Below are 11054 nucleotides of genomic sequence, written 5' to 3'. Positions count from 1 at the left end.
CACCACCACTGCTGCACTCCCAGCCCTCAGCCCGGCTTGTAGCTGAGCAGAGCTCCCCCTGTGGGAGTGCACTGACCACCAGGGGGCAGCTTCTGCATTAAGCATCTGCCACTTAGTGGTCAATGCATGTCATAGTGACCGGTTGTTCCACCATTCGGTTGATTTGCCTATTAGGGTTTTATTATATAGGACAATTTGAATGCTTTAACAAAAACTGATTTGCAAGTCCCTGTTACCATAATTATCAGTTTTTACAAGTCTCCTAAAAACGTTCTGCGTTATCAGTTTTCTTGATTCTAAGATGTCAATGATATGGAAACATTTTTGATATAACAGAACATTTAATCACATCATTTTCCCTTCAACACACACGTTATTTGATGATGATTATATTGGCCATTTCCATTGGTTGGCAGGAGGCTCATCCACTAAAGGCTCCCATGGCTTCCACTGTATCATTTTTCTTGCCAGACTTAGTTCATTTTCAGCCTGTCAATAAAATATTTTTTAAAAATCATTTGCTTATACTGTTTCATAGATATTTATCATAGCTAATAGCTAAAATATAACTACTAGAGCTACTATTTTCATAGTCGTACCTAATAAGCTGTTTTATCAAATGTTGATTATTAATTAATATTACCTTAACTGTCAGTTATGTAACTACCAAGAGTAAGAAAGAATAGATTTTTATTTCTTCTATTTGATTAAAATTTGATATTAGATTCTAGTTCAAAAGTTTAATTGGTGAGTTTTTTTATCTTAATTGTCTATTTCACCATTAGACTACAAATTCTTTGAGAAGCAAAAGTATGTCTCTTTATTGATGTCAATGGCTTTCAAATTTTATTTCACCACAGTCCAGAGTAAAAACAAAATTTTACTAAGGATCTATAACACACACATATAACTCAAAGAAAAAAATATTACATTTACTAGCTGTGATACACTCTATATTCTATTGTATTTTTTTAACAATTTTTTTTACTGATTTCAGAGAGTAAGGGAAAGGGAGAGAGAGAAACATCAATGATAAGAGAGAATCATTGATCAGCTGCCTTATACATGGCCCTTGAGCCTGCAACCCAGCACATGCCTGGTTCATAGTTCAACACTCAACCGCTGAGCCATGCCAGCCATGCTCTGTTGTATTTTTTTAAGTACTAGATACAACCCACCTATCTGATTTCATGACCCATAATCACTTGAGACCAGTCTGTAAAACAGTGATCTATGGAATGTAGAATGCAGTAGGCACACAAAAATATTTTTGATTGAACTAGTTTCCTTAATCAGATTGTTACATTCGCTTTTTCCTTTCAAATACAATTCATAACACATCTAACAAATATATTTTATGTATCTTATTATTTCACATTTTTTCTAGAACAAAGAGACCTATGACAACTCTGGCCAACTTAGAAGAACACTGTCAAACACTTGTCAGGATGTCATGGAAGGAATTCAAAACAGAATAAGTGCTTAGATTCATCCTAGCAGAAGCTATAATTCTCAAGTGGTTCAAAACAGCCAATCTATGTTTAGCAGCAACAGTCTAAAAAGTATATAGACAATGAGTTAAATAGTAGACTGAAGGAAATCTGGAGGTAGAAGTATTTATCAAGGCTGAAATAAGAAAACAGTATAAATACTGATTAAAAATATCCTTTAGGATGGCCATTTCCCTGATCTGGGTCTCTTGAATATTCATGCTTTCTCTATGCCCCCAAAGCACCGTAGTGTGGGGAGGCCATCCAGCTCTAACCATCAGTGAAGCCAGCCTTATTTCAGAGAGCTGGACCCAGTTGCATACAGCCCTTGTAGCCCACTGCTTCACTCGTCTCTAGCTTCTGACACACTATCCTTCCCTCATCCCTCTCTTACTATAGCTCTAGAATGGGCGGTCCAATATGGTAACCACTATCTACATGTGACTACTGAGTGAGCACTTGCAATGTAGCTAGTTCAAATTCAGATATGCTGCACGTATTAAAATACACATCAAATTTTGAAGATTCAGTATAAAAAAGAATGTAAAATATCTCAATTTTTTATAATACTTATATTTCAATAATATTTTAGATATATTGGGTTATATAAAACACTAGAGGCCCGGTACACAAAAATTCGTTCACTTGGGGGCGGGGGTCCCTTGGCCCGGCCTGCGCCCTCTCGCAGTCCAGGACCCCTCAGAGGATGTCCACCTGCCAGCTTAAGCTCACCCCCCGGGGCATCGGGTCTAGGTGGCAGTCAGACTTCCCGATGGCAGCCCAGGAGCCCTCGGGGGATGTCTGACTGACATCCTTAGTGCTGCCAAGGAGGCGACCGGTCGTTCTGGCATTAGGGTCAATTTGCATATTACCCTTTAATTATATAGAAATATTAACCTTATATTGCCCATGAAAATGTGCAGATCTGCAGAACTGACTTAAAAATACTTAATGTATCATAAGACTATAATTGCTTGATAATTTATCAACTAAAGTCATGATCAAAGTGAAATCAGGGAGAAAAGAAAGAGGATTAGGAAGAGGACAATAATAATAAGTTTCCAGTAAGTTCCCATACTCTACATCTAGTACCTTATGCTAATGAACAGAAAGGCCAGGAAAATAGGCCTCTAATGACTGAAACAGTACATTCATCAAAAGCTGTCTGAATGCCCTATTTTTCTTTTAACGGAGCCATCTAACAATGCTTTTAAAGTTAAATACTTCCCTAATCTACAATAATTTCAAACATTTCCTCTTATTTATCCTTTGATAAAAGGCAAGAAAACTTAAGAAAAAATGATTACCTTTTTGAAAAATTCAAAAAAATCCTTACAAATAAAAGGCTAAGTAGTCGCCACACCGTCACAAGATGGCTGGGTGCACAAAGGGCGCGCGCAGGTGGGCGTGGCTGGTCTTGATGCTGCAGGCACGGCACGGAGCCTGCCTGGGAGTCCCACCTCCTCCCAGCTCCGAGTGCGGCCAGGCCTGGGGGGTCGGAGGCCGAGACCTAGGCCCAGGCAAGCCATGGATGGCATGGCGGCAGCTGCTACAAGGGCCAAGGCTGAGACTCAAGCCCAGGCAAGCCGCAGCTGGCATGGCGGCAGCTGCTGCAAGGGCCGGGCCGAGGCTCAGCGGTGGCTGGCAGTGGCAGCAGCAGTGGCACGATCAGCCCAGTCGCCTCCCGCAGAGGGAGGCCAGAGGCAGCAGCAGCAGCGAGAGGGTGATGGAGGCAGTGGCTTCCCATGATTGGCCCCTCGCCTCCAGCAGAGGGAGACCAGACTGCGGCTTAGGCCCGCCCCCCTACTAAGCCATCAGTAGGACATTCCCTGAGGTCTCCCGGACTTTGAGAGGGGGCAGGTCAGGCTGAGGGAGCGCCCCCAGTGCATGAATTTTCGTGCACCGGGCCTCTAATGTAAAAAATAAATGAAACAGAACTGAATATTTATAAGACTCACATAATAGAAAGACATGGGAGTATATAGAGGGAGGATTATTTGTCCAAATAAAAATGTTTAAAACCTCTACATATGGGAGATAATATCCAATTGAAGTCAAAAGACAAAACAACAGGCTAAAAAAAAAATGTTTAGGCAATATGGCAAAAGATTAAGGTTAGTATCTCTTTTATTTTAAAACAACTCTCAAAGAAATATGTAAAAAAAATTATAGAATAAAAATATCGCCTTAGCTGGTTTGGCTCAGTGGATAGAGTGTGGGCCCACAGACTGAAGAGTCCTAGGTCAGATTCTGGTCAAGGGCACGTACCTCAGTTGCAGGCTCAATCTCTAGCCCTGGTCAGGGCTCATATGAGAGGCAACCAATCAATGTATCTCTCTCACATCAATGTTTCCCTATCTCTTCCCCTCCCTTTCCACTCTAAAAATCAATGGAAAAATATCCTCAAGTGAGGATTAACAACAACAAAGTATTAATCATTGCCCTAGCTGGGTGGTTCAGTTGGTTGGAGTGTCATCCAGATAAGCCAGGATTGTGGGTTTGATCCCCAGTCAGGGCACATACAAGAATCACCAATGAATGGATAAATAAGTGGGACAAGAAATCAATGTGTGTCTCTCTCTAAAAAAGCAATTAAAAAATTTCTTAAATACTAATAATTTATAGAACATGAAATATAAGAAAACTGTTTTTAACATTTAATCTTACTAGTAATTGGGGGGTAAATGCACAACTAAAAAAGGGGGGGCATCATTTCCCTAATGTAATTAAAAATTGTAGTATTCTTACCAATCCATTAAAATTTGAAAGTATTTGTACCTAAAAAGATAAAATTATTCAAGAAACAGTAAAATTGTGTAACTAATCTGAACTAAAGTCTAATAAGAACATGACCATTATATTTAAAGAATATAAAACTCCAAACTTCTAATAGAAGCCTCATAAATTCAAGTTATAATCAGTGATATTTAACTGTTATATATATTAGAAGTATTTTCTACTTGTGATTAGTCTTATGTTTGATGAGTTGATAAAAGCAATTTAGTTTTCCTTTCTTTCTGGAATGTCAGTTTCATGCCTCAATACATTATGTCTCTGAACTTTTGAAGCCAAACGTCTATATATTCAACTTTTTCTTTACCTGAAGAATCACCTCTTCTATTTGGCCACCCTGAAGCCTGTCTTCTAATTTTTTAACATCTGGTTCCTATAATTTAAGGGGAAAAAAAACAAAACAGAAAAATATGTAAACACAATAGCTGAATGTTTCAATATCATATAATTTAAAAACTCATATACAAAAAATGCACTTGCTATAACAAATGTAATTAATTTTTCTTTCATCATACCCTTACTAATTTTTATCAAATAGTTGGTGGAAACTGATTTCATCTTTCTGTTTTAATGTTTTTCTATCTTAATATTATTAAACATGTATTGACATGTTTATCAAGAGTAAAAAAAAAAAAAAAAAAAAAGCCGTAGCCGGTTTGGCTCAGTGGATGGAGCGTCGGCCTGCGGACTCAGGGGTCCCAGGTTCGATTCCGGTCGGGGGAGTGTGCCATGGTTGCGGGCACATCCCCAGAGGGGAGTGTGCAGGAGGCAGCTGATCGATGTTTCTCTCTCATCGATGTTTCTAACTCTCTATCTCTCTCCCTTCCTCTCTGTAAAAAGTCAATAAAAAAAAAAAAAATATATATATATATATATATATATATATATATAAAGAGTTAAAAAAAAATGATGCCTAATTCAGTCTTTCTAAAATATAGATTTTAAAATACCACTTTATTTTCTTATTATTTCCTGTATTTCCTCTGACACCATTAGCATTAAAAATAGTAGCTAATCTATGACCCAGAATTGCACTCTTAGGTGTAAACTAAAAAGAAATGCATAGCCCTAGCTGGTTTGGCTCAGTGTATAGAGCATTGGGCTGTGGACTCAGGGGTCCTGAGTTCGATTCTGGTCAAGGGCATATGCCTGGGTTTCGGGCTCGGTCCCCAGTGGGGGGCATGCAGGAGGCAGCCAATCAATGATTCCCTCTCATCATTGATGTTTCTATCTCTCTCTTCCTCTCCCTTCCTCTCTGAATAAAAATATATTAAAAAAAAAAAGAAATGCATAATGTTAACCAAATGACATGTTCAAGAAAATTCAAAGAAGCACAAATCACAGCTTCATATTACAAACAATCCAAATGACCACATATCATAGAATGAATGAACTACAATGTTTGAATATAATACTATACAGCCATGAGAATGAACAAACTATAACTATAAACAATGATTCTCTCAAAATTAATAGTAAGCGAAAAAAATCAGGCACAAAAGAGTACATGCTGATGGTTCCATTCAAAACCAAAGCAAAAGGAGTATGTGATGTCAGAGGTCAGAATAGTTATCTTTAGGAGGATAATAACTAATTGGAACAAGAGAGGATTTTGGTGTTCTGGAAATGTCCTCTCTTTTGATTTGATGTTAACATGGGCTGGTTGTGATGGTTTTGTGAAAATTCATGATTTCTGCACATTTCTATGTATATAAATCCTTCAACAAAAGAAGTCTTTAAAAAAAAAAGAATGCTAGTATAGTACATTCATGACATATATTTACTTATTTTCTAATAGACTGAGTTTTTTGAGAACCAAAAACCATGTCCTCTACACACATATGTAAATAAGTATAGATATGGTGGTGGTGGTGGGGGGGGGGGGGGGTTAGGGGTTGCCCAGAAATGGAATAAAGACCGGGAGAAGAACAAAAATATTCTCTACAGGAACTGGCATGTCCTGTCTCAGGGCATCTGCTGGTGAGCCCAGGGTATCTGCACAGCTTGTTCCTTCACTTCTGTGCAAATCTTCCCTTGTATACGATCTCTTTAGGGAGGACCACGTGCAACTGCGTTAAGCACTTTACATAAATTACCTCATTCAGTCCTAACAATAAGTGCTCAGGGTTGATATTAGTATACCCAAGTTATAGATGAGGAAATTGAGACAGAGAATATGGACAATATGCCAAGTCATTCAGCAAATTAGTATCAGAACTGAGATGAAATCATTGAACAGGCTACAAACCAGTGCTTTACACCAATATGCTATTACTAACTCCCTAGTATAATCTGTAAAAATATTTACTTTTATTTCCATTTTAAGCTTAGGAAATAGATACTTTACAGTCATAGCAATATTCACGGAGACTCTGCGTGGCTTTAAGGGGAGTTAAAAATCTGTGGTAATTTAACCAAAAACAGGAATCAGCAATATAACTATTATGTAATGTAAGGGGTTGTTTTTAGCCTATTTGTATTTAGCCTTTGGTATAAACAAACATTTCTGAGGGACCTTATATGAGTGCCAGGTACTTTTCTAGGTTCTTGGATACAAGACGAATGCAATCATCATTCATTAGTAACTTATGGACTAGTTGAGAAGACATAAATAAAACACGGCGTGATAGGTACAATGGAAGCAAGGAAGCTGTCAATCTCTACTCAGGGATGTAAGAAAACGTTTCAAAGAGAAGGTAATGAATCTTGAGGACTGAATAAGAACTTCCAGACAGATAAGGAAGGTAAGCATTCCAGAAAGGTGGGGGGGGGGAGACAAGAATAAAGTTGCCTGGAATTCCCGTAACTGTCAGCAGTGTGGTATTGCTGAGCATAGCTCACAAAACAGGAAATGGTAAGATAAGATTGGGAAGATAACCTAGAGCCAGACCTTGGAGGCCTTCCATCCATCAAGGATTTGATCATGTAAGCCAGTGGTTCCAAACCTGACTGTACATCAAAATCATGCAGATAAGGATAGAAAGTTGTTTCCCCAGCCAGCTCAGCATAAACCTATAAACTCAGTCTTTGAGCAACACTGACAGAAAACCATGGTAAAGTTTTTAAGGAGAAAGACACTGTAATTCACATATTGAAAAATATCACTGTACTGGCAGTGTAGGATATACAATAATGTAGAATGGGACTATACACAGACCAATCAGTTAAAAGGCAGGCAACTGAAACAACACAGGCCAGGGAAAACGATTTTAGAACTAGTAAGTGAAAGAAATGACAGTGAACTATTCTTCACTTGACAGTGGCTATGAGAGAAAAGAGAAACAGGGCAAAAGTAAAGGAAAATATAAAAAGTTTTCTTTTTCTTTTAAGATAGAATATAACTACATTTTAAGGCTATCTGAGAAGGAAAGAAGAGAAAGAATAAAATAAGAGTTGAAGACATTCACCTTATGAAAGGAAAAAGGAAAATTTCTTACTCTGTAATGGGAAAAAATATATAAGCCCATTGTCCTCAAGAAAAATTAAAAGAAATGCTAATTTCCCCTTTAGAGACTTTAGTCTCCACAATTAAATTAATTCCACAATTACCAAGCTAAAAGTTCCACATCAAATTGCATTGTTTTGTTGTATACCTAAGGAAACGATAAAAGCTCTTTACATTAGACTACTTATTGCATATATGTCAATTACTTTTGGAGTTTATGAACATAATTTTGGATAACTGCAAAAGTTCATGAAGTGCTAGTGTGGGAATTTGACAATAATGTAATATAGTTTGGTATAAAAGAATCAACAGTGGTCTACTGTCTAGAGCAGCGGTTCTCAACCTGTGGGTCGCGACCCCTTTGGGGGTCAAACAACCCTTTCACAGCGGTTGCCTAAGACCATCAGAAAACACATATATAATTACATATTGTTTGTGTGATTAATCACTATGCTTTAATTATGTTCAATTTGTAACAATGAAAATACATCCTGCATATCAGATATTTACATTACGATTCATAACAGTAGCAAAATTACAATTATGAAGTAGCAACGAAAATAATTTTATGGTTGGGGGTCACCACAACATGAGGAACTGTATTAAAGGGTTGCGACATTAGGAAGGTTGAGAACCACTGGTCTAGAGCCTTTGATTTGGAAGCTGTTACCTGCTTATATTCGTCTGCTCAGGCTCCTTACAAAATACCATGGATTGGGTGGCTTAAGCTACAGAAATTTATTTTCTCACAGTTCTGGAGACTGAAAGTCCAGGATCAAGGTCTGGCCGGGTAGGTTTCTTGTGAAAGCTTATCTTCCTGGCTTGCAGAGAGCCACCTTCTCACTGTGTCCTCATGCAGCACTCTGGTGTCCCTTCTCCTAAGGACACTAACTCTTCTGGGTCAGAGCATCAGCCACATCACCTCCGTAACCTTATTACTTCCATAGAGGTTCCAGCCACAGGAACCTCATCGGGCTTCAACATACACATTCTAAGGCAATGGTTCTCAACCTTCCTAATGCCGCGACCCTTTAATACAGTTCCTCACGTTGTGGTGACCCCCAACCATAACATTATTTTTGTTGCTACTTCATAACTGTAATTTTGCTACTGTTATGAATCGTAATGTAACTATCTGATATGCAGGATGTATTTTCATTGTTACAAATTGAACATAATTAAAGGATAGTGATTAATCACAAAAACAATATGTAATTATATATGTGTTTTCCGATGGTCTTAGGCGACCCCTGTGAAAGGGTCATTCAACCCCCAAAGGGGTCGCGACCCACAGGTTGAGAACGGCTGTTCTAAGGGGACACAGACATTCAGTCCTTGAAATGCGCAATAAAATTTTGTAGTTAAGTGACTAATGTAGTCCTTTTTGCAACAATGCACTTTGAAAGAGTTGCTTCTGACAGTTTTCTTTAAACACAACATACTTTTTTTTTGTTTTGTTTTCATTCTCTCCTCTGAAACTAGAAAAAAAGGATGAAGATTGATGTATCTAAAAGACTGATGTAAAAAATGAAAGATCAATAAAGGACTGGGTAGGAAAGAGAGGTAAAAGAAACAGGCACAGTGTTACTTAGGAAACGGACTTGATCTTATTCCTTTACTCCAGCATCTATAGGGCCTTGCATATAGAAAGCTCTCAGTAAGCAGGTGTTTGAGGAATGAAGGAAGAGAAAGGATGGAAGAGAAGCATGGAAGGAAAAAGAAGAGAAATAAGAGAAAAGTGAGCAGAATATGCAAAAAATAAGCAACTGCATTTCTGTTGTTGTTAAATGTTGCCGTGGATACCATAAATCCAAGCAAGCAAAATTAAGTCCGCTACTTACCGCTTTCACCATATCCAGCCTCTCATTTGTAATCTCCTCTGTATATTTTCTATATGCTGCATTTTTAGGGATTTGCTCAAGAACATCAAGAATCTTGGTGTACAATATTCTTAACCTCTGAAAAGACAAATCATACAAATGTCTGTTTTAAAATACCACCAAAAATCAAAATGGGACACTTTAAAAAGTTCCACAGCTTAAAGAAAAAAAAAAAGACAACTGTTTTTTAAAAAACCACTTCACGTTAGCTGTCATTTCTTCATGTCTATGTCCTATCTATTTCATATATAGATAGATAGATAGATAATGATTTTTATTTTTTTTCTATTCTTTTTTTAAATTTTATTTTCTTGTTGAAAGTATTACAAACAGTAGTACATATGTCTCCTTTTTTCCCCATTGACCTTCCCGCGGCCTACCCCCCCACCCCCCACCCCCGCCCCGCACACGCCCTCACCCCGCCCCCCGTGCCTTGCGTCCATCGGTTATGCTTATTTGCATGCACACAAGTCCTTCCATTGATCTCCTATCGATCTCTTTTACAATTTAAGGAAAATCGTTGTGGGACTGGGCCAACTCTCAGGGGCTCAGGAGGAGGAGCTGTGGTTCTGGGCTGGAAACGTCGCCGTCGCAGTCACCTTCCGGGGAACAAGGTCGCGGGCTGCCGTGGTCCCCGGGGACGCGAGGAGAAAGCCGGACAGGGGTACCCACCTCGTGCGGCGTCTCGCACACCGCCAGTCCCACGAGGCCGGTGGTCTGCGCAAAAACAACACGCCATTCAAGCCGGTGACCACTCCGCGCGCCCCCCACGCTGAGCCAGAGCAAAGCCGCAACCCCCGGCCACTCGGTGCCGCCCGCCCCGAGCTCCCTTCTGCTCCCGAGGGCCCAGCAGACCGGGCGCCCACGCCCCGCCCAGCCCGCCCGCGCCGGTTCCGCCACCCGCCGAACGCGGGCCCGTCGGGCTGACCACCCCACAGCCCGAACCCAGTGACCTCCGCCGCCTCACCTTCTTCAGCAGGCTCGCCATGACAGCGCCGACCGCCGGGCGCGCGCAGCCCTCTGGGAAGCTCGTCCAGACCCGCTCAATCCACCACCGAGGCCGCCACTCCGTCGCCTTGGAAACAGCCTGGCTCCTCCCCCTCAGGACCGCCAATGCCGCGCCTGCTCCGAAAGGGAAAATTGACGCACGCGCAGTGCGTATGCCGGCGTCTAATCCCGGCGGGTGGCGGCCAGGGTTTGTGTTCAGTGCCTCACCTTCGGTTCCTGGCCCTTCCACCGCGGACCATTGCCCAAAGGTGGAGGGAAATACTCCAAGCAACTAAAATATCGAGAGTAGCCATTCTAGGAACCGGCACTCTGCTTCCCCTTTGGCGAATTCCTGCACGTCCCCCCACAGTGGGGCAGTAAAATGAGGGTGGTCGTGGAGCTCTCCCGGTGATCGCTGAACTGCAAAGGTTAATTCGTGCGAGGGTAACAGTGTTCTCG

At 40.4% G+C, this 11054-nt stretch overlaps 1 protein-coding gene across 2 annotated transcripts; it reads right to left on the bottom strand.

The window, feature by feature from the left end:
* Positions 1-321: 321 nt before the first annotated feature.
* Positions 322-10703, bottom strand: NDUFA5 (NADH:ubiquinone oxidoreductase subunit A5). Of its 2 annotated transcripts, XM_036328807.1 has the most exons (5): positions 10576-10703; positions 10281-10325; positions 9570-9686; positions 4591-4656; positions 322-489 (listed from the first exon to the last, which is right to left on the bottom strand). In XM_036328807.1, exons 1-5 carry the CDS (start codon positions 10594-10596, stop codon positions 388-390), a joined length of 351 nt encoding a protein of 116 aa, XP_036184700.1. In that variant the 5' UTR covers positions 10597-10703; the 3' UTR covers positions 322-387. The 2 variants fall into 2 exon arrangements, with proteins under 2 accessions (XP_036184700.1, XP_036184701.1); XM_036328808.1 differs by lacking the exon at positions 10281-10325 and having other exon boundaries at positions 10576-10688.
* Positions 10704-11054: the final 351 nt, after the last annotated feature.

This window comes from Myotis myotis, unplaced genomic scaffold (genome assembly GCF_014108235.1).
Source record: "Myotis myotis isolate mMyoMyo1 unplaced genomic scaffold, mMyoMyo1.p scaffold_m19_p_11, whole genome shotgun sequence".
Lineage (NCBI taxonomy): Eukaryota > Metazoa > Chordata > Mammalia > Chiroptera > Vespertilionidae > Myotis > Myotis myotis.
Note: the sequence above shows the minus strand (reverse complement) of the source record. Positions and strands in the feature narration are given on the sequence as shown.

Coding starts and splice junctions, on each gene's coding strand:
- NDUFA5 (XM_036328807.1), bottom strand. CDS start 10,596: ATGGCGAGCCTGCTGAAGAAG. Junction 10,326..10,575: donor TGGCGAGCCTGCTGAAGAAG/GTGAGGCGGCGG, acceptor GTTTTTGCGCAG/ACCACCGGCCTCGTGGGACT. Junction 490..4,590: donor TAGAAGAGGTGATTCTTCAG/GTAAAGAAAAAG, acceptor TTTTATTGACAG/GCTGAAAATGAACTAAGTCT.